The sequence below is a fragment of the Herpailurus yagouaroundi genome, unplaced genomic scaffold, assembly GCF_014898765.1.
Source record: "Herpailurus yagouaroundi ecotype Mexico unplaced genomic scaffold, PumYag 222, whole genome shotgun sequence".
Taxonomy (NCBI): Eukaryota; Metazoa; Chordata; class Mammalia; order Carnivora; family Felidae; genus Herpailurus; species Herpailurus yagouaroundi.
In genome coordinates this window covers 341,106-365,149 of record NW_024412453.1, presented here as the reverse complement: position 1 = coordinate 365,149, position 24,044 = coordinate 341,106, and the positions used below count along the sequence as shown (strand labels likewise).

Below are 24,044 nucleotides of genomic sequence, written 5' to 3'. Positions count from 1 at the left end.
TGCAGACATACTGAAGCAAAATCTTGAGGACGGGGACCTTTACATTTATATTTAAGACCTCAGTCAGAATTCATTGGCTTTTCAGTGGTGGAGCTGGAAGTAGAATTTACTCTTAATCCTGTATTCTTTTGGTCCCACAATTTGATTTTCTTCCTTTTTAAAAAAAAAAAAAAATTTTTTTAACGTTTATTCATTTTTGAGAGACAGAGAGCATGAGCAAGGAAGGTGCAGAGGGAGAGAGACACAGAATCTGAAGCAGGCTCTAGGCTCTGAGCTGTCAGCACAGAGCCCGACATGGGGCTTGAACTCACGAACTGCGAGATCACGACCTGAGCTGAAGTCGGACACTCAACCGACTGAGCCACCCAGGCGCCCCTCTTCTTTTTTTTTAAGCTTTATTATTCTTACAACTGATTTCTCTCCCATCTGTATAGATGGGACTTCTTAAAGAGATTTCCTTTTATTTTTTTTCCTTATCACTTTTGTATCCAAAGAGCTCTCCACTTGACCCAAAAGTTTTCATCAACGCATCTTCATGCAGGTGGTGGGTGAACAGACTTACTAAATTATGTACTGTAATTTGCTTACTCTTACTCCTCCATTTCTGATGACTTTTTCACATATTGCAAATTCTCTTGTCTTCTAGGGATTCTGATAATAAAATATTACCAGCTGCAGCCCTTGCATCAGAACATTCAAAGGGAACCTCTTCAATTGCAATTACTGCTCTTATGGAAGAGAAGGTAAGTTTTATTGGCTTTTAAATGTGAGATTTATCTTACAGTTTTCTGATGGGTTTAATTTTTTTTTTTTAACTCTCCCTCTTTTTTTTTTTTTTTTTTAAACTGTTTCTTTTTATGTATGTTTTTTTCCTAAAGGGTTACCAGGTGCCTGTACTTGGAACCCCATCTTTGCTTGGACAGTCACTACTGCATGGACAGTTGATCCCCACAACTGGTGAGTAAAGTCATTTTGGGTTGAACATTTTCTCCTTTAAAAAATAATTTTAGGGGCGCCTGGGTGGCGCAGTTGGTTAAGCGTCCGACTTCAGCCAGGTCACAATCTCGCGGTCCGTGAGTTCGAGCCCCGCATCCGGCTCTGGGCTGATGGCTTGGAGCCTGGAGCCTGTTTCCGATTCTGTGTCTCCCTCTCACTCTGCCCCTCCCCCGTTCATGCTCTGTCTCTCTCTGTCCCAAAAATAAATAAAAAACGTTGAAAAAAAAAATTAAAAAAAAATAATAATTTTAACTTGGGGCGCCTGGGTGGCGCAGTCGGTTAAGCATCCGACTTCAGCCAGGTCACGATCTCGCGCTCCGTGAGTTCGAGCCCCGCGTCGGGCTCTGGGCTGATGGCTCAGAGCCTGGAGCCTGTTTCCAATTCTGTGTCTCCCTCTCTCTGACCCTCCCCCGTTCATGCTCTGTCTCTCTCTGTCCCCAAAATAAATAAACGTTGAAAAAAAAATTAAAAAAAAAAAAAATAATAATTTTAACTTTATTTAACATGCAATTTCATATTTACCTACTGTTCTTGTTTCCAAGGTCCAGTAAGAATAAATACTGCTCGTCCGGGTGGTGGTCGACCAGGTTGGGAACAGTAAGTATATGTTTAAAATAATCTCCAGATGATTGCTTTCAAACTAGATAATGGGAATTATAATCTAGTGTGTTGCTGAATGTTTCTTATTGTAACCCCCCCTTTTTTTATGACATGTTAAGACTGAGCTGAAGTTGGATGCTTAACCAACTAAGCCACCCAGGCTCCGCTTTTTACTTTCATGTCTTAACAAAGTGATCTGGACAGGATCTCAGTTAATGAATAGATAAGATTAATTGAAATACTATTTTCTTTGAAAGAGTATTTGAAATACTGAATCATTCATTGTGCTAATAGATGGGGGGGTGGGGAGCACGAGAGCATGGGGGAGGGACAGAGAGGGAGACACAGGCTCCAAAGCAGGCTCCAGGCTCCGAGCTGTCAGCACAGAGCCCCATGTGGGGCTCAAACTCACAAACCGTGAGATCCTGAGCTCAGCCAAAGTCGGATGCTTAACTGACTGAGCCACCCAGGTGCCCCTTGTTTTTCCTATCCTTAAATGGATTTTCAAATTTTGATTTAACACATAGTAAGATTAAAGGCTACCAAACATAGAATTTCTCATTTTGAATAATCTGTGTTAATGAGATTTTATTGCATATCAAAATATATAGGATATTATTTTTTGCCCTGTGAAATACAAGGAATTATGATCTTTATAAGATGTTCTGTGGTATTAAAAATTAGTATGTTTTCTTATTGTCTACGTATGCAATCATTTGTATCTTAGTCTATATCAACAGGCTTACATATTTGCATAAACTGGCTTCTATTCTAAAACTATGATTTTTCTTTTAAAGATAAATCAAATATTTTATTTAAACAAATAGACTAAATGAGAGACTTAGTGGATTCTTTCAGTAGAAGGAGCAAGGGATTTGGAGACAGGTAGGCCTGAGTTGGAATTCCAGCCCCTGCACTTGGCAGTGCCATGACATTGAGCATGCAATTTTACTCCTCAGCCCCATTGCCTCATCTGCAGAATTGGAACAGTGCTAGTTCCCCACCGGCATGGCGCCTAGCAGATGAAAGGCTCTTCTTCTCTTCTGTAACAAGTTCACAGTCACTTGTAGGATGCTAAATGAAATACCATATTGCGGAAAATATTGTACATTGAGGTTTAGTTATTGTCACAGTAAATTAATGAGGAAAATTAATTCAAGTAAGTGTAATGCTTGCTCATATCTCCTCTATCTGGAACAAGTTTCCGAATGGGGATCAGGGAGAGGAAAAATCTTCTAGAGTAGTTAAAATAGGTATCTTTTAAAGTCTACACGCTAGGAGGTTGTATATTATACTCCATCCCATTTTATCTTTCTTTCCACACAGTTCCAATAAGCTTGGATATCTGGTTTCTCCGCCACAGCAAATTAGAAGGGGGGAGAGGAGCTGCTACAGGTATGCTTTTTAAAAATTTTGAAAAATTAATCTGATGACACTGCTGAAAAATAGAACACAAAGAAACGAAAGCATGGCAGTGGCAAGAGAGGGAGACTACTTGCTTTATGCTTATCTCACTTCAGTCCTCAGTAGTTGATCTTGAGGCCTAGAGAAGAACAGGTTACATTTAGTGTTTTAAATGATGCTTTTAGGCTGCATCTTTAATACTCCTTCCCAATGACTACTTTCCTCCAGCACACAGCAGAATATTAGGTTACATTTACTCTTTTGAGGGTAGAAGGAAGTCACTAAGGCCCAGACAGTATTTAAGGTGTGTCAGTTTAATTTAAGGCAAAAGTTAACTAGCTTACCTCTCAAGCGTGAGAAAGAATTGCATTTATTTCTCTTCTGGACTCAATTGTCCCAGTCTTCTCCCACCTTCTCTTTTCCAAAAGAAGAGACAAAGAGATTGTTCGGGGCTCCTGCCCTGGACAGGCAAAAACCATGTTATTCTGCAAAGTAAGCCGTAGGTCTTATCGAGGTCGTTCTCGCCACCAGCGTAAAGGGCCTCCAAATGAACTTTATAATAAGAATATTAAGGGTGTCTTCTAGTGCTCTACTGAGAATTGCTAAGTAACTCTGTTACTAGATCACATGTTCATAGAAGATAATAGTTACCAATTCAGATTCTGAAGAGGCTTAAAATTTAAACCCTGGCTGCTGCTGTTCTTTGTACCAGTTACCTAGAATTTAAAGAACCGTTAGCTTAACAGAAATGAACCCATGTTTTAAAAAAGCCACTGTTTCTTTTAAGAGCGACAGTTCAGAAACTTTGGCCAGCACTGTAATTTTCACCCAATCCTTTGAGAGAAAATAATTGAGATTTTTAGCTGTTGATTACAGATGTTAAAAGTGGAACTTACTTTCTTGAGGATGAAAGACCATAGGGAATGTAATCTGTGGTACTGTGATGGTATGGTGTGGGGACAGATGGCAGTCACACCGTGAACATGATGTAACATGCAGACCTAACTGAATTGCTGTGTTGCACACCTGGAACTAATAATGTAACCGTGACTATACCTCAGTGTTTAAAAATGTAATAAATAAAAAGTACTTTAAGTACAAAACACCCCACAAAACCATGAAGCCATTTAACAACTAGATTTCCAAAGACATTTTAACGACCTAGAGACATGCTCATGTATTATGTATTATGTAAAACTATAAAAATAAAAAATACCTAATACTTATTCTACATTGAAGGATCTTTCTACACTTCCTACCTCAAAAGATTACAGGAGGTGGTTTTTCTTCATTTAAAGTTTTGATCTTGGAAGGCTTTTTGGGGAGGCCTAGGTCAGAGAGGCATTAGCCTTGTCAGTTCCTTTAAATGACAGATTGGGAAGTCACCAGAGATCATTGTGGAGGGGTAATGAATCTGAACTTCACAAAAGAGAACTTCTAAATATAGCAGCACCTCATGGAGAAGGCGCTGTAAACTTGGATCATCTCAATCCCCAGGTGGCCTTAAAAATTTTATTTACATATAAATATCAGTGTTATTTGAATAGTTGATTCTATTCCATTGTTTGTAAGTTTAAAGATAATTATGGATAGAAAAGACAAGCTTACTTGTCTCGGGTGATGTTAGTTTGAAGGAATAATATCTTGGAATTTATTTCTCCAGAAGTATAAACCGCGGACGACACCACAGCGAAAGATCACAGAGAACTCAAGGCCCATCACTACCAGCAACTCCAGTTTTTGTGCCTGTCCCACCCCCTCCTTTGTATCCACCTCCTCCCCATACACTTCCTCTCCCTCCAGGTGTTCCTCCACCACAATTTTCTCCTCAGTTTCCTCCTGGCCAGCCACCACCTGCTGGATATAGTGTCCCTCCTCCAGGGTTTCCGCCAGCTCCGGCCAATTTATCGACACCTTGGGTATCATCAGGAGTGCAGACAGCTCATTCAAATACCATCCCAACAACGCAAGCCCCACCGTTGTCCAGGGAAGAATTCTATAGAGAGCAACGGCGGCTGAAGGAAGAGTGAGTGTTTCAGTGTGAAATTATCATACACTTTCATTTTCTGATGTAACATTAAACAGGTTATCTTTGGAAACATTTTCTACTGTTTCCAGTTAGTACAAAAAAAATCACCTAAAAATTAAACCAAAGCCATACAAGCAACTTCCTCAGGGACTCCTAGTTATTTATAGTTTTAAAGTGGAAAACTAATGGCAATTTCATTCATTTCATTCATGATCTAATTACATTTGTCTTGTTAGTTTTCTTAAATGGTTTTTGTTAACTTTCACTCTTTAACTTTATTTTACTAGGGAAAAGAAAAAGTCCAAGCTAGATGAGTTTACAAATGATTTTGCTAAGGAATTGATGGAATACAAAAAGATTCAAAAGGAGCGTAGGCGCTCATTTTCCAGGTTAGTGTTTTGCAAGCCTTCACAACAGAATTACAAATGGGACTTTGAATATCCAGGGATTAGCTATGGATATAAATAACATTGCACTTACGGAATTTTTCTGATTCGATCCAGGCTTATAGAAATGGAGATGTAGCTTATTTCCCAATATTTGTTTATTGAAATATTGTCTCAATGTAAATTCTATTGTGTAGAACTAGCAGTTTTGGGGATTAAATTGCCCTTGTCCCCTGAAGTTACTTATAGTGTGAAATAATTGGGAAAATGTTTGTGGAAGGAAAGAAATAGAGGACTAGCCAAAGAACATTTCTGAGGACGCTTTTACCTAAGGCTACAGCTTCTTGCTGGAACATTAACCTGTGTAATTATGAAGCAGTGGTAGAATACAAATTGTTTTATCGACAGAAAAAGTGAATTATAAAAATTCCCTGGAAGTTTGTTTAAAAGACTTACTTTTTAAGCTTACATTTGTGGTTCCTTTCAAAGTGCTAGACTGTTGGCCAACAACGTAGGACAAAGAAATTACTCCTATTTAAATGACCAGATAGGAAATAAAATTTAAATTTAAGTGGAATTTTGTTTAATGTTAAGTTAATTAGCTCATATAACTCACGGTACATGAATGCGCTTCACTCTAATTGTCAAGATTTCACTTTTGTTTTGTAACAAGTGATTGCTCTGATCTTTGTGTACTTTATTCCATTCCAGTAGAGGTCACTGTGCCTCTCTAATCATCTAAGATGAAATTTGATATAAAGAAAGATGGAACCGTGAGGAGAGCATGCTATAGAATCTGAATTTTATTTTGCAAATATTTCTCAACTATCAACTATTGTTTTGTTTTTTGTTTTTAGGTCTAAATCTCCTTATAGTGGTTCATCATATTCAAGAAGTTCGTATACTTATTCTAAGTCAAGATCTGGTTCAACACGTTCACGTTCTTACTCTCGATCATTTAGCCGCTCACACTCTCGTTCCTATTCCCGATCACCTCCATACCCCCGAAGAGGCAGAGGCAAGAGCCGAAATTACCGTTCACGGTCTAGATCTCATGGATATCATCGATCTAGGTCAAGGTCACCCCCCTATAGACGATACCATTCACGGTCAAGATCTCCTCAAGCATTTAGGGGACAGTCTCCCAATAAACGTAACGTGCCTCAAGGGGAAACAGAACGTGAATATTTTAATAGATACAGAGAAGTTCCGCCACCTTACGACATGAAAGCTTATTACGGGAGGAGTGTTGACTTTAGAGACCCATTTGAAAAAGAGCGTTACCGAGAATGGGAAAGAAAATATAGAGAGTGGTATGAAAAGTATTATAAAGGTTATGCTGCCGGAGCACAGCCTAGACCATCAGCAAATAGAGAGAACTTTTCTCCTGAGAGATTTTTGCCTCTTAATATCAGAAATTCTCCCTTCACGAGAGGCCGCAGAGAAGATTATGCTGGTGGACAAAGTCATAGAAGTCGAAACTTAGGTGGCAACTATCCAGAAAAGCTTTCAACAAGAGATAGTCACAATCAGAAGGACAACACAAAGTCAAAAGAGAAGGAGAGCGAAAATAATCCCGGAGATGGTAAAGGAAACAAACATAAGAAACATAGGAAAAGAAGAAAGGGGGAAGAGAGTGAAGGCTTTCTAAACCCCGAGTTATTAGAAACTTCTAGGAAATCAAGAGAACCTACAAGCAGTGAAGAAAATAAAACAGACTCATTGTTTGTTCTCCCAAGTAGAGATGATGCTACACCTGTTAGAGATGAACCAATGGATGCAGAATCCATCACTTTCAAGTCGGTGTCTGAAAAAGACAAGAGAGAGAAAGATAAACCAAAAGCAAAAGGTGACAAGACCAAACGGAAAAATGATGGGTCTACTGTGTCCAAAAAAGAAAATGTTGCAAAACCTGCTAAGGGACCCCAAGAAAAACTAGACGGAGAGCGTGAAAAATCTCCTCGATCTGAACCTCCACTTAAAAAAGCCAAAGAGGAGACTCCAAAGACTGATAATGCTAAATCATCATCTTCCTCCCAAAAAGATGAAAAGACCATTGGTACCCCCAGAAAAGCTCACTCTAAATCAGCAAAAGAACACCAAGAGACAAAACCAGTCAAAGAGGAAAAAGTGAAGAAGGATTACCCCAAAGACGTCAAATCAGAAAAGCTAACTAATAAGGAAGAAAAGGCCAAGAAGCCTAGTGAGAAAAGTAAGCCACCTGATAGCAAGGGAGAAAAAAGAAAAAGAAAAACTGAAGAGAAAAGTGTAGAGAAAGATTTTGAGTCCTCTTCAACGAAAGTCTCTAAACTGGAAATGACTGAAATAGTGAAACCATCACCAAAGCGCAAAATGGAACCTGATATTGAAAAAATGGATAGGACCCCTGAGAAAGACAAAATTTCATCATCAACTGCCCCAGCCAAAAAAATTAAGCTCAACAGAGAAACTGGTAAAAAAATTGGGAGTACAGAAAATGTATCTAATACGAAAGAACCCTCTGAAAAATTGGAGTCAGCATCTAGCAAAGTTAAACAAGAAAAAGTCAAAGGAAAGGTCAGACGAAAAGTAGCTGGAGCTGAGGGATCCAGCTCAACTCTTGTGGATTATACAAGGTATCTGATTATGGGTGGTTGGGTATGGATGTTCGTTTTCGGAAAGAGTTTCCTTTAATTTTATCCATGTTTATGCTTTTAAAATGTAACCTATAAATTAAGAAGGGGTTAGGTTTGGGACACCTAGGTGGCTCAGTCATTTGAGCGTCCAGCTCTTGGTTTCAGCTCAGGTCGTGATCCCAGGGTGGTGGGATTGAGTCCCATGTTGGGAAAGAGAAGGCCTGGAGCCTGCTTAAGATTCTCTCTCTCTCTCCCCTTCTGCCCCTCCCTCCCGCGCTCGCTCTCTCTAAAAAAGAAAAAAAAGAAGGGTTTAGTCTGGTTTACTCCTGTCTTTAAAGAAAGGAGTTGAAGTATGTAGATTTTGTGAGCCAGCATTTATTTTTATGTAATCCTGTCTTTAAATCATTTAATCTCTATTAGAGTAGGGTAATTGGGTTTTGAGAATTAAAAGGACACTTATGTTTAAGTGATTAGCCTTTATGTATTTATCAGTGTTTAGGGGAACCTGAGTGGCTCAGTCAGCTAAGTGTCTGACTCGAGGTCTGCTCAGGTCATGATCTCTTGGTTCATGAGGTCAAGCCCTATGTCGGGCTCTGCAATGATAGCTCAGAGCCTGCTTGGGATTCTCTTGCTCTGCCCCTTCCCTGCACATGCCGTGCACACAGGCTCTCTCAAAATAAATATTTTTAAAACTCTTACTTATCAGTGTTTAGTAATAGCAGAATTTTTATTAACAACATTTTAATTCTTTTTAGCACGAGCTCAACTGGAGGCAGTCCTGTGCGGAAATCTGAAGAAAAAACAGATACAAAACGGACTGTCATTAAAACTATGGAAGAGTATAATAATGACAATACAGCTCCTGCTGAAGACGTTATTATTATGATTCAGGTTCCTCAGTCCAAATGGGATAAAGATGACTTTGAATCTGAGGAAGAAGATGTTAAGGCCACACAGCCTATGTCAAGTGTAGGAAAACCCGCCAGTGTTATAAAAAATGTTAGCACTAAACCGTTAAATACAGTCAAGTATACTGAAAAAGAAAGTGAGTCGTCAGAGAAAATTCAGAAACTCACCAAGGAAGTTAGCCATGAAATTATACAGCATGAGATCAAGAGTTCAAAAAACTCTGCATCCAGTGAAAAGGGGAAAGCCAAAGATCGAGATCATTCGGTGTTGGAGAAGGAAAACCCCGAAAAGAGGAAAAACAGCACTCAGCCAGAGAAAGAGAGTAACTTGGACCGTCTGAGTGAACCAGGAAATTTTAAAAGTCTGTCTCAATCTTCCAAAGAGACAAGAACTTCAGAAAAGCATGATTCCGTTCGAGGTTCCTCGACTAAAGACTTCACTCCCAACAGAGACAAAAAAACAGACTATGACAACAGAGAGTACTCAAGTTCCAAACGTAGAGACGAAAGGAATGAATTAACAAGAAGGAAAGACTCCCCTTCTCGAAGTAAAGATTCTGCATCTGGACAGAAAACTAAGCCAAGGGAGGAGAGAGATTTGCCTAAAAAGGGAACAGGAGATTCCAAAAAGAGCAATTCTAGTCCCTCCAGAGACAAAAAACCTCATGATCACAAAGCCACTTATGATACGAAACGCTCGACTGAAGAGACAAAATCTGTAGATAAAAATCCTTGTAAGGATCGTGAGAAGCACACATTAGAAGCAAGGAACAATAAAGAATCGGGTGGCAACAAATTACTGTATGTGCTTAACCCACCAGACCCGCAGATTGAAAAGGAGCAAGTTACCGGGCAGACCGACAAGAGCGCTGTCAAGCCTAAGCCACAGTTAAGCCACTCCTCCCGACTTTCCTCCGACTTAACTAGGGAAACTGATGAAGCTGCTTTTGAACCAGACTATAATGAAAGTGACAGTGAAAGCAACATATCTGTAAAAGAGGAGGAAACTTCGGGAAAGATTGCTAAGGAACTGAAAGATAAAGTCGTGGAGAAAGCAAAAGACAGCCTGGACACGGCAGCAGCCAGCCAGGTAGGCACCGCCAGGAGCCAGAGTCCAAGCAGCCCTAGTGTTAGTCCAAGCAGAAGTCACAGCCCTTCTGGCAGCCGGACCCGGAGCCACAGCAGCAGTGCCAGCTCCGCAGAGAGTCAGGACAGCAAGAAGAAGAAGAAGAAGAAGGAAAAGAAGAAGCACAAGAAACACAAAAAACACAAGAAGCATAAGAAGCATGCAGGCACTGAAGGAGAGTTAGAAAAAAGCCAAAAACACAAACACAAGAAAAAGAAGTCAAAGAAGAGCAAAGATAAAGAAAAGGAGAAGGAGAAGGATGACCAAAAAGCGAAATCTGTCCCTGTATAAAGGGACAGATTTTAAAAATTGACTTAATTACTAAGTCATCTGTATTAAATTTTGTTATAATGTAAAGAGATTCAAGCCTTGTAAATAATGATATGGAAGACCCTGTGCTGCACTTAAAATATTGCTGCTTGATTATTTGATTTTTACATCAGAGCTTTATAACACGAACTTTTGTACAGAATTGTGAGTTGTGACCATGTAACATGAGAGGTTTTGCTAGGGCCTATTATTTTTAACCACCATTAATTAGTTGGGGTGGAGTTTACTGTACTGTGAAATTTTCACATTTGAATTTTTTTAATTGCCTGGCAAAAGCTGATATCAGTTCTAAAATATCAGCAGAATGATTTGCTGAATTCATTACAACCCCGTTATGTCACTTTTTGATTACAATAAAAGTTTTCAGTAAACTTTTCAAATGTCGAATAATTGCATTACTTGAAAAAGTGTGTCCTGTCTCTGCTCCTCTCCCATTTCCTCATTGAAAATATCCTTGAGCCTGTAGCATAAGCTGAACCGAGCGTACAAAATTAGGAAGCAAACATGGTGGATAGACTTCATCAGTGGGCTGGTAGTGGATGGCCAGAAATAAGAAATCAGGATTAACTGGAGTTCTGGGTGGGGAAAAAAAATCTAAAAGGGCCTTAAACATATAAAGTAATTACAAGTTTGGACTTGCATTTTAGCCATGAGGAATTGTGATTTGTTTACATGGTCATGTATTTTTCTGGAAACCCTGATAAAGGAGTATGAAACTCATTGATGAGTTGTCAGCTAGAGAGCACACACCGGTGAGCCTCTAAGGCCTACTTGGTTTGCCTGGTTGACAAAAGCAAGCTGCAGTAGGTCCGGGAGCACTAGGTTAGACTCTGATGGGCTCTTCCTTTGTGTCTGCCGATCAGGAAGTATTGTAGGCAATGAAAAGCTATCGAAAGGTTTTGGGGGTGTTGGGGTAAGAATAGAAACAAGGCAGCACAAACAGGGATCAAGACGACAGCTGCTAGGAGGAGGAGAAAAAAGATCAGCTCCGGTCTGAGGGTGGCCCTGGAGTACCACTGGACTGTGATGGAACAGGAAAGGATTTACATTAGCAGCAACTTGCTTCTGTTAACCTCTCTGTCTCTCTGCCATGTGGATAGTAATGCAGACATACATACTTTATTGAATGTGTTTTTTAATGCAGCATTTAATATTCAAAGAAAAATTAATGTGGGTGACACATGTTAAACAGCGTTATTCAGAACTGAGTTAAGTTTACTGAATGTTTCTCAAAAGTAAGTTTGTTAAAATAAGTTAAACCCAACTTTCCTTTAAAGGGCTCCATCACTGGGGATGAGGATGTCTGTTCTGCCCTCTCCCAACCCCACCCCCACAACACATACTGCTGTTTCTACTTTAAGATACTCCAACTAGGCTACCCTCTTAACTCTTACTGTAAATCAGGACCCCAGATCTAGATCATATCTCCCCCATTCATTGAGGATTTTAGCACCCAGAATTCTTCAGCATAAATTTCATCATGTGAGGTCAGTTTCTTTACCAAGCCTCTGGTCTTTGATTTTAATCTCAGCTGACTTTTTTTTAACTGCGGTGCACTCGTATGACAGTTTTCCAGAATTCCTCATCTGTGATGATTCTGCTCATAAGTTGAAACCAGTATTTCATAGATAGCCTGGTCTTCCAGCTCCATCCTCAACTTAGGCCCGAGGTTTTAACTCTTCTCTTACTCTTTCTACTGTCTGTGGTTGCCTAAGCCCTGCCATTTCCACATGACATTCCCCAAACCTGTCCCCTCTTCCCCATCTTCCTGTTCTAAAACAGTGGAACTCCCAAACCTAAACAAGGGTGCTGAATGGGGTGTTTAGCGACATTAAAGGCTTGAGAGAAATGTTAAGGAATGACTGCCAGGCACTGTAAGGTGCTTGTGTCTATTTGATCCTTAAAAATTCTAGTGGCTTTTGATGTCTGATACCCCTTTGAGGAGGAAATTCCACTGCCTATGAAGCTGCAAGCCAACCTTGGGTGCTCAAACCTCAGTGCCTAATTAGTCCAGCTACCCCTGCCATGGGGCAGAGCTGGGCAACATGGAAGGCCCAGCTAGAAAGTTGGGCAACATGGAAGGCCCAACCAGAAACCCCTAGTTTTGCTGGTCCCCAGAAAGTCCACATTCTGTCTCCTCACCTAATGCACTCAGCTGTTTTAATCTGGCTGGAATTTTCTTCCGCCTCTGCCCGTCTCACAATTTCCTACCCGTTGTTCAAGAGTTAGCTTGCCCTTTTTGAACTACTCCTTCGCAGTACCTGCCCCCCCACCCCGGTGCACACCCGGGATCCAGTGGCATCGCTGAATATGCTGTGGTGACACTCCAGTTGTTTTCTGTGGGCTTTGATCGTCTTCCTCACGGGACTGAGAGCCTCAAAAGGAATGTGTGGTTTATATTCCAGAAGCCAAACCACGCCTTGCACATAATGTTTGATAAGAAAGTAACTTTTTTTTTTAGATTGAAGTTAAATTTTGCAATCTTCCTGGAAACCAGCGATGTGTCAACATTTGTAAGGGAGGAAAATAATTTTTGAGCTACTACAGATTTGGAAGATAGTAGCCTTCCAATAACCAGCTGCCTCACTGTGCCAAGGATATTGCAAAGCCTTACAATCAGAGGACTAAGAATAACTCCTTTGCTAGTCTCAGCATGCCAAATGAAGAGTGCTAAGTCCCCTCCAAAATGTTTAAGCCTAGGATTTCAGAGAAAGCCAGTTAATGGTTTATTCATTCCGATTTGTGCAAGTGTCCCCATCTGTCTTGTCCACTTTTTCCTGTCTTTAACTCCTTCAATGAATGCTGTTCTTATTGTACAAAACTACACAGAACAAAACCGCTGATTTGGAGCATGCTCGCTCTTCTTTAAGTCCTTTTATATTACTGCTATTTACGTAAGCCAGCTTCAGCTGGTCTCCTACTTTAACAAAGCCTTGCTAATACATAGGTATGTATAGATAGTGTGCCCTACTTTTTCTATTTATGTATCCTAAATACATCCTTTGGCATTAACATTTTTCATCAACATTTTTAAGAATTGTAATCATGAAAGAAATAAAGTAAGCCACTTAAATCCTTGATAAAGGGTAGTGTGGCACTGGTATATGTGGATAACAGTACACACTAGTAAAAATGGGGTTACCAGGAGTGTTCAGAGATTTCATGAGAATTCTTTTCAGCGATGTAGTCTCAACACTTCATCAAGGCTTCTCTTTGTTACAGGCTTTTGAGATTATTTTTAAGATCATGTTAAAAGGACTTGTAAAGAATAGCTATTGCTAATTTGAAGGGGGGGAAAAAGCCATTGCTAATTTATGCATTTCTAAAAAACTAATGGTGGGTGAACAGTGATCCCGTATTAGAACCAACACCAGAATGAATCTTGCCTTCCCACACAGAAATGTAGCTACGTAGTCATTTGCTATGAAGTTGGCTTGGCCAGTGTGGATCTTTTTCAATTTAGTTTTTCATTTTTAAAGTCTTCAGTACTAAGAGATACTAGTAAAAGAGTGGACATTCACTGGAAATTCAAAATAGTTTCTTTTTGTAGAAACATTGACACTGTAAATTTTTTGATATTTATAAATACGTTTTAACCTAGGCTTAATAACACACAAGGAAATATGGTAGACTGATTCCTTTTCATGTCCTAAAACTTAAAACTAATAAATTGGATGAAGGATGCCTGGCTGGCTCAATTGGTGGAGCATGCAACTTGATCTCTGGGTTGTGAGTCAGAGCCCCACGTTGGGTGGAGGGATTACTTTAAGTAAAACTTAAAAACAAATTGGATGAAAAGTGAACATAGGAGAAAATTGTATCAGTGCTAGAACCCAGGGAAAGGATGGGAGGAGCAGACAGAAATGGGGGAACTTTGTCACGATGCCACATTTTAAAAGTTGTGTTTTTGTTTGTTTTTTGTTTTTGTTTTCAAACTAAAGACAGATGCCCAGAATTCTCTTCCTTGACAAAGCAGATGGCCTTTTGGGAAGTGCAAATAGAAGATCTTGAGCATTATGAATGCTTCATAATCGGGAGGGACAATGGTAGGTTATGGAGCATATGAGGACTGCTCCCTCTGTGGTCATTTTAATATGGGAATTGCACAAAGGAACCCTGAAACCTAGGCTGCAACGTTGATGGGGATAGGAGAAGATTCCACCCGAAACCAGATTGGCTGTATGTGGACTCATTGCCAGGAAGGGGGTTAGACCACAGAGGCCTCATTCCCCCGGCTATTACAAGTTGAGGTTAAAAACCAAAGATACACAATTTTCACCTCATGATAATATTGGTACTAGAATAGGTAGATCAGAGGAATTGAGTAAAACTCCAGAAATTGACCCACATAAGTAAGTAATAACAGTTGCAGCATAAATAAATGTGAAAAAGATCAATTTTTCAGTAAGTAGCTTTGAGAGAGCTGGATCACCATTTTGAGAAAAAAATTTTCACATCTTAAAATTCTAGATGAATTAAATAAATATCCAAAATTTTATTTTACTACCCAACCTGAGTATTGGTCAGTTTTCCTTTTTTGAGGATCTTTGATAGTTTAGGTCTTTATTTTTCAAACTGACTGGTCACCTGGAAACACAAGATCTTCCCCAATATTTCTGATAATACTTGTGAGATGTGGTTTATCGTAGTTGGCTCCTTTCTGACTCCCTGGTGTCTATTCCTGGTGCTGATTCTTCTCTTCAGATCTTCTCACTACAGTAGAGTCTCAAGTCTTCATAAGTTTTATGACATTTCCCTCAGAATACATCACACCCTGTCATCTCCCTGTGTCCAGTGTCATTACTTCTTTTCTCTCCTACACCATCAGCTCTTCCTCTTTCAAGGTATTTTTCTGAGGCAAGAAACCATCGCCCTGTGATGAATTATGCCATTAGAGAGCAGAGGACACTGCTGGCATTTCTTTAGAATAGCAATGCCTTTCTTCCCTGTACAATTTTTAAAAATTACAAACTCAACTATTGTACAGAAATACAAATGGCCAATTGACATTTGAAAAGGTTAAATGTCACTGGCAATAAAAACACCAGTGAGATGAAGTTCCTCTGCCTTCAGGTATTTAGAGTTGCCTGCAAGTCCCAAACCAACTCAATTCTCCCTTGTCTCATCCCCTTGGCACTTCCACAAGCATTTGTCCCGTGGTTAATGTTTCACTAAGTTTGCTTAGATCGTAATACACATCCTCAGTTACAGGCTTTTAAATTCTGTGTTTATTTCTGACAAAGTCCTTGCATAGTTTTTAAAAGTCTTCAAGTTCTTCAAGACCTAAAACACCAGAGTCTCCTGCCCCCACCCACTGCACCCTGACTCCAGACTCCAGCTCTTCAGATGCAATCAGTTCCAACTCTTCTTTCTTTGAAAACAAAACAGAAACACTTGAACATAAAAAGTCTTGATTTTTCAGTTTCAAGTATTAGCTACTACTGACTCTAGCCCCTCCCCATCCCCCCACAAGTCTCTTCTCCCATCCTCTAAATAAAAGTTCTCATCTGGACTGAATTGAAATGCTATGGACATTCTTAGGCCTTTACATCTGTACTTCAAAATCAAATCATTTGGTATGTTAGGATTCTTTTTCCTGTAAAATTTTGGTTTCCCCAGAATTAATAACTGGCTTATTTTAAAAAGTGTTTCATTTCCTAAAGATTACTCAAAAAATGTAAACCTCTTCCTCAGTATATTCAAATAAATCAAGTGGTCTTTTAGTTCATCTTTTTTTGTGTGATACGTCTCCTGTGAAAATTGGTTGTCCCCTAGGCCAGCCACACAGCTATGACCCTGCAAGCTTCTTTACCACCATCCTGGGAATTTTCCTCACCCTCTCCCTGCAATGGATCTTTGTGTCTTCCATTCTGTGTCTTTCTCTTTCCAGGTTTTCTGCCTTATTTGCGGTGAAGGGCACATTCTCTGGTAGATTCTTGAGAATGGCTGCGTGAAAAGGTAAGTTTTTTGAGGGCCTGTAACATCACGAATGTTCTGACTCCACCCCCACACCTGATTTATGGTTTGAGTCAAGAATTGTAGGTTGCAAGTTATTTTCACTCATACTTGCAAGCATTTCTCATAATCTAGCTTCTATCATTGCCGAGAAGGGAGTTCAAAGCCATTGTGATTCCCGATCCGTTTTTGTGATATCCTTTGAAGCAAAGGGCTGGAACTCACAAACCTTGAGATCGTGACCTGAGCTGAAACCAGGAGTCAGGTGCTCAACCAACTGAGCCGCCCAAGCAACCCCACTTTGGCGGTATTTCTAATCTTTGTCTAACCCAAATTCAAAAAGCTCCTCCCAGATTTTCTTCTAAAAACTTTATAACTTTGGGTTTGCACTTAGATTGATGATCCAGTTTTTAATACCAGCTTTATTGAGATCTATTTCACATACCATAAAGTTTACCCCTTTGTTGTATAATCATATACAGTTCAGTGGTTTTGAGGGTATTCACGGAGTTGTGCGACTATTACCACCATCTAATTAGAACACTCTCATAACCCTAAAAAGGAACCCCTTACCCATCGGTCATTCCCCATTCCCTCCTCACCTCAACTCCTGGCAACTACTGATCTACCTTCTGCCTCCATGGATTTGCCTTTATGGACATTTCGTATAAATTGAATCATACAGTATGTGGTCTTTTGTCTCTGGCTTCTTTCGCTGAGCATAACGTTTTCAGGGTTCATCCGTGTTGTAGTATGTGTCAGTATCCCATTCTTTTCTGTGACGGAACAGTAATCCACTGTGGCTCTACCATCACTTGATGTGCGTTTGACTTGTTTCCCCTTTTCGGCTATTATGAACAATGTGGCTAGGAACATTCATGTACAAGTTTTCTTGTGGTTGTGTATTTTCAGTTTTTTTTTTTCAACGTTTATTTATTTTTGGGACAGAGAGAGACAGAGCATGAACAGGGGAGGGGCAGAGAGAGAGGGAGACACAGAATCGGAAACAGGCTCCAGGCTCCGAGCCATCAGCCCGGAGCCTGACGCGGGGCTCGAACTCACGGACCGCGAGATCGTGACCTGGCTGAAGTCAGATGCTCAACCGACTGCGTCACCCAGGCGCCCCAGTTTTTAATCCTATAAATGGAATTGATGGATCATATGCCAAATGGTTCCCAAAACAGCTCTATCTTTTTATTTTTTAATGTTTATTTATTTTTGAGAGGGTGGAGGGAGGGACAGAGAGGCAGGGAGACACAGAATCCGCAGCAGGCTCCAGGCTCCAAGCGGTCAGCACAGAGCCTGATGCAGGGCTCAAACCTACCAACCATGAGATCATGACCTGAGCTGAAGTTGGATACTTAACCAACTGATCCACCCAGGTGCCCCACCTACCCTTTTTTTTTTTTTTTTTTTTTTTTTTTTTTAAGTAGAGGCTTCATGCCCAATGTAGGGCTTGAACTCACAAACCCCAAGATCAAGAGTCACATGCTCTACTGACTGAGCCAGCCAGGCATTCCAGCTCTACCATTTTATATTCTCACCAATAGTGTACAAAGAGTTTCAATTTCTCCACATTCTCCCCAACACTTGTTCATCTTGTTGTTTATAGCTATGCTGGTGGGTGTAAAGTGACATTTCATTGTGGTTTGGATTTTTGTTTCTCAGATGACTGATGATGGTAAGCAAATATTCATGTGCTTAATGGCCATTTGCCTATCTTTTTTTTTTTTTTTTTTGGCAGAAATGTCAATTCAAATTCAAATCCTCTGCCCATTTTTCATTTGGGCTATTTGTCTTTTTATTCTTGACTTGCCAGGGTTTTTATATAGTCTCGATACAAGTCACTTATCAGATATATGATTTGCAAATATCTTCTCCCATTCTATGGACTTTTTACTTCCTGTATGATCTCCTTTGAAGCAAAGTTTTAAAATGTTGATGATATCTAATTTACCTTATTATTTTCTTTTGTCACTTGTGCTCTGGTGTCACATCTAAGAAAACATTGCCTAGTCCAAAGTCATGAAGATCTACTTCTGCATTCCAAGAATTTTATTATTTTAGCCCTTATTTTGGGTCTTTAATACATTTTGAGTACATGTTTACATATGATAGGAGGTAGTTGTCCATTTTTATTCTTTTGTGTATGGATGTTCCCTTGTCCTGGCACCATTTGTTGAAAAACTGGTTTCCCCACTGAATCGTGCTGAATCGTGGTACCTTCTCCAAAATCAACTGGCCGTAATGGTAAGGCTTTATATCTGGATCCTTAATTCTGTTCTGTTGACATACATGCTCATCCTGTACCAGTGCCACAGTGTATCTTTATATGTAAATTTTAAAATTGAGAAGTATGAATCTTCCAACTTCTTTTAAAATCTACATGTATAGGATATTCTGGGTGCCTTGCATTCCCATATGAATTTTAGGTTTAGATTGTCCATTTCTGGGGGAAAAAAGACATCTGGGATTTTGATAGGGATTACAGTGATCTCTTTTGGTGGTATTACCATCTTAATATGAATATTAAGTCTTCTAGTCCATAAACACAAGATACCTTTCCCTTTATTTAAATCTTCTTTAACTTCTTCCAGCATGGTTCTGTTGTTTTCAGTGTACAAGTTTTGTGCATTCTTGGACAAGTTTATTCCTAGGTATTTTATTCTTTTTAATGTTATTGTAAATTGATTTGCTTTCTTAATTTGATTTTTTATTGTTCATCACTAGTGTATAGAACTACAGTTGATTTGTATGTATTGATTTCATATTCTGCAAACTTGCTGAACCTTTCATTAGTTCTAACAGTTTTTGGTGGAGTTCTTTGGGATTTTCTGTATATAAGGTCATGTCATCTGGAAAGAGTGGTACTTGTAGTTCTTCCTTTCCAATTTGGATCCCTTATTTTTGGTTTGTTTTTTATGCCTGACTTTTCTGGTAATGTTAAATAGAAGCGGCAAGAGGAAACATTCTTGTCATGTTCTGCTGTTAGGGGAAAAGCAGTCAGGCTTTCATGATCAAGTAGCACTGAGTTCTTCATAAATAACTTTTACCAGGTTGAGGGTGCTTCCTTCTCTTGCTAGTTTATTGAATGTCCCTGATTCACTGAGTCCAAGGGTGTTGGACTTGGTCAAATGCTTTTTCCGTGTCTATCGAGGTGATCTTGTGGTTTTTGTTTTTTATTTAATATGGTGTATTACGTTGATTTATGTTCATAGAGTAGACCAACTTTGCATTCCTGAGATCCCCAACTGGTCATGGTATATAATTACTTCTTTATGATACTGAATTTTTACTTAGGAATTTTTCATCTATAAGGGATATTGGGTGTAATGTTTTTTTTTTGTTTAAGTTTATTTATTTATTTTGAGGGAGAGAGAGACACACAGAGAGCAGGGGAGGGGCAGAGATAGAAGGGAAGAGAGAATCCCAAGCAGGCGTCATACCGTCAGTGCAGGCAGAGGCTGATGTGCGGCTCAAACTCACGAATGGTGAGATTATGACCTGAGCTGAAACCAAGAGTTAGATGCTTAACCGAGTCACCTAGGTGCCCTGGGTATAATGTTTTTTCTTGTGATGTCTGTCTGGTTTTAAGATCAGGATAAAGCTGGCCTCATAAAATGATTTGGGAGGTGTCCCTATGAGTCCCGTTGAGAGTTAATTTTTGTATAGTGCAAGAAGATATGGACTGAAGTGGGCTTTGTTTTTGTTTTGTTTTGTTTTTTAGCATTTGTGCATACATTTTGTTAGTGCCATTTGGTGTAAAGACCAACTTTCTCTACCAAGTTGCCTTTGCAAGTTTGTTGAAAATCAATCGATCGTATTTGTGTGGGCCTATCTCTGTACTTCCTATTCTGTTCCATTGTTTCTGCATCTGTCTTTACCCCAGTACTGTACTGTTTCGATTACTGTAGTTCTGTCCTCCAATTACAGTCTGACTCAAAGTTTCCCCCTACTCTTCTGTGCCTTCCATATTACCGTGAATTTTAGAATCAACAGCATTTCATTGCGGCAAAATATACATAACACAACCTAGCATTTTAGCTGAGTTTAGATGTATTGTTCAGTGGCATTAAGGATATTCATACCATTGTACGGCCATCACCACCTTCCATCTTCTTCATCATCCCAAACTGAACGTCTGTACATACGCATTAAACAATAACTCCCCGTTTCTTCTTCCCCCCAGTCTCTGGCCACAACCATTCCATTCTGTTTTCTGTCTTTATGAATTTACCACTCTAGATACCTCACATCAGTGGAATTATGACATTTGTCCTTTTGTGTCTGACTTATTTAATGTAATCCTCAAGGTTCATCCATGTTATAGCACATGTCAGAATTTCCTTTCTTTTTAAGGCTGAACAATATTCCATGGCATGTATATACCACATTTTTGTTTATCCATTCTAATGTTGGGAAATTTGGAATATTTTCACCTTCTGGCTATTGTGAATAGTGCTACTATGAACATTAGTAATATGGACTCAATTTCTCAATTTTTATTAAAAAGAAAGCCTTTTGGGGGTACCTGGGTGGCTCAGTCAGGTAAGCGTACGACTTGTTTTCAGCTCAGGTCTTGTTCTCGGGGTCGTGAGCTCGAGTTCTACACTGGTTATGAAGACTATTTTTATTTATTTTTTTTTTTAATTTTTTTTAACGTTTTTTATTTATTTTTGAGACAGAGAGAGACAGAGCATGAACAGGGGAGGGGCAGAGAGAGAGGGAGACACAGAATCGGAAGCAGGCTCCAGGCTCTGAGCCACCAGCCCAGAGCCCGATGCGGGGCTCGAACTCACGGACCGCGAGATCGTGACCTGAGCTGAAGTCGGTCGCCCAACCGACTTCGCCACCCAGGTGCCCCAAGACTATTTTTAAAAAATGTCTTCTGGGGGAGCCGGGGTGGCTCAGTCGGTTGAGCGTCTGACTTCGGCCCAGGTCATGATCTCACGGTCTGTGGGTTTGAGCCCTGCATCGGGCTCTGTGCTGACAGCTCAGAGCCTGGGGCCTGTTTCAGGTTCTGTGTCTCCCTCTCTCTCTGACCCTCCTCTGTTCATCCTCTGTCTCAAAAATAAATAAACATTTTTAAAAATTTTTTTAAAAATGTCTTCTGGGATTTTTATTTTTATTTTATTTTATTTTTTTTTAGCATTTATTTATTTTTGAGAGACAGAGACAGAGCATGAGCAGGGGAGGGGCAGAGAGAGAAGGAGACACAGAATCTGAAGCAGGCTCCAGGCTCTGAGCTGTCAGCACAGAGCCTGACGTGGGGTTCGTGAGACCATGACCTGAGCTGCAGTCGGATGCTTAACTGACTAAGCCACCCAGGCGCCCGTCTTCTGAGATTTTTATTTTTATTTTTTTTATTTTTTTTTTAATTTTTTTTTCAACGTTTATTTTATTTTTGGGACAGAGAGAGACAGAGCATGAACGGGGGAGGGGCAGAGAGAGAGGGAGACACAGAATCGGAAACAGGCTCCAGGCTCTGAGCCATCAGCCCAGAGCCCGACGCGGGGCTCGAACTCACGGACCGCGAGATCGTGACCTGGCTGAAGTCGGGCGCTTAACCGACTGCGCCACCCAGGCGCCCCGTCTTCTGAGATTTTTAAAAAATATTTTATTTAAAAACATTTTTTAATGTTTATTTTTGATAGAGACAGAGCATGAGTGGAAGAGGGGTAGAGAGAGAGGGAGACACAGAATCCAAAGCAGGCTCCAGGCTCTGAGCTGTCTGCACAGAGCCCGACGTGGGGCTTGAACTCATGAACCGTGAGATCATGATCTGAGTTGAAGTCGGATGCTTAAACGACTGAGCCACCCAGGCGCCCCAAGATTTTATTTTTAACTAATCTCTACACCCAGCATGGACCTCAAACTCACAATCCTGAGATCAAGAGTTGCACACTCCACCAGCTGAGCCAGCCAGGCACCCCTCCTTCTGGGATTTTTGTTAAGATTGCATTGAGTCAACAGATTAATTTGGGGAGAATTGATGTATTAACAATACTGAGTCTTCCAATCCATAAACCCATGGATGTTTCCATTTATTTAGATGTTCTTTCATTTCTCTCAAGGTTTTGGAATTTTCAGTGTATAGGACTTACATATTTTTTAAAAAAATTTTAATGTTTATTTATTTTTGGAGAGAGAGAGAGAGAGAGAGAGAGAGAGAGAGAGAGAGAGATGGAGAGTGAGCAGGGGAAGGGGCAGAGAGAGAGGGAGACACAGAATCTGAAGCAGGCTCCAGGCTCCGAGCTGTCAGCACAGAGACCAACGCGGGGCTTGAACTCAAGAGTCTTGAGATTATGACCTGAGACGAAGTCAGGTGCCATCCAGGCACCCCAAGACATACATATTTTTGGTCAGATTTGTCCTCAAGCTTTTCATATTTTCATGCTTTCATACACAGTATTTCATAAAATTTCCATTCTGTTTGTTGCTAGTGTCTGGCAACAATTTTGGAAATTGGGCTTGTATCCTGAAATCTCACTAAACTTACATATTAATTCGAGTAGTTTTTTTCATACATTTTCTAGATAATGATCCTGTTGCCTACGAATAAAAACAGGTTTACTACTTTCTTTCCAATCTAAGGTGCCTTTGATTTATTTATTTATTTTCTTGCTTGAGCACCCTGGCCAAGACTTGTAATACAGTGTGGGATACTAGTAATGAGAACAGACATTCTTGTCTTGTTCCTCATCTTACGGGGAAAGCTTTTAGTCTTTCACTACTACGTGTGATGTTAGCTATAGATTGTTTTCATAGATGCCCTTTATTAGGTTGGGAAAGTTCCCATCTATTCCTAGTTTGCTGAGAGTTATTTGTAATGGCTGTTGTGTTTTGTCAAAAAAAATATTTTGGCATCTATTGAAATAATTGTGTGGGTTTTCTTTTCTAGTCATCATGTGAATTACATTGATTAAATGTTAAATTGACCTTATATAGCTGGAATAAACCCCACTGGATCATTATGTGGTAGCCCTTTCATATGATATTAAATTCAATTTAATAAAACTTTGTTAAGAATTTTTTCATCTTTTTAAGAGGTATATTCATTTTTAGTTATGTTCCTTGTACTGTGTTTGTCTGAATTTGATATCTGAGCAGTGCTGACTTTGTAGAATTCATTGGGAAATATTTCTCCTTTAATTTTCTGGAAGAGCTGGTATAGAATTTGAATTATTTCTTCCTTAAGAATTTGGTACAGGGGTGTCTGGGTGGTTCAGTCTGTTATGCATCTGACTCTTGATTTCATCTCAGGTCATGATCTCATGGTCATGAGATAGAGCCCCACGTCAGGCTCTGTGCTGAGCGCGGAGTCTGCTTGGGATTCTCTCTCTCTCTCTCTCTCTCTCTCTCTCTCTCTCTCTCTCTCTGTTCCTTCCTTCCCCACCCCCCACACACATTCTCTCTCTCACATAAATAAATAAACATTTTTTTTAAAGAACTTTGTAGAATTACTCAGTGAAGTCATCTGGCCCTGTAGTTTCCCTTACTGAAAAGATTTTAAGATTTTAAGTGCAATTTCAATTTCTTTAATAGACATAACACTTATCCAAGTTATCTATCTATTCTTGAGTGAGCTTTGACACTTTGTGTCTTTCCAGGCACTTTCCTACTTTATCAAAGTTGTCAAGTTCATCAATGTAAAGTTACCCATAATATCTTCTTATCCTTTTTAATATTCATAGA

General features: G+C 39.8%; 1 protein-coding gene across 2 annotated transcripts in view; it reads left to right on the top strand.

Annotated features, from left to right (window-relative positions):
* The window catches only part of RBBP6 (RB binding protein 6, ubiquitin ligase), a 33,082-nt gene extending 22,308 nt beyond the window's left edge, over window positions 1–10,774 (top strand). Inside the window, exons 11-18 of one of the 2 annotated variants that reach the window (XM_040458743.1) lie at window positions 647–743; window positions 879–957; window positions 1,539–1,593; window positions 2,923–2,991; window positions 4,664–5,026; window positions 5,317–5,418; window positions 6,273–8,030; window positions 8,786–10,774. In XM_040458743.1, the coding sequence (XP_040314677.1) occupies window positions 647–743; window positions 879–957; window positions 1,539–1,593; window positions 2,923–2,991; window positions 4,664–5,026; window positions 5,317–5,418; window positions 6,273–8,030; window positions 8,786–10,355 (4,093 nt within the window). In that variant the 3' untranslated portion in view covers window positions 10,356–10,774. The remainder of the gene's footprint in view (window positions 1–646; window positions 744–878; window positions 958–1,538; window positions 1,594–2,922; window positions 2,992–4,663; window positions 5,027–5,316; window positions 5,419–6,272; window positions 8,031–8,785) is intronic. The other variant, XM_040458744.1, reaches the window with a different exon arrangement.
* The last annotated feature ends 13,270 nt before the right edge of the window (window positions 10,775–24,044 follow it).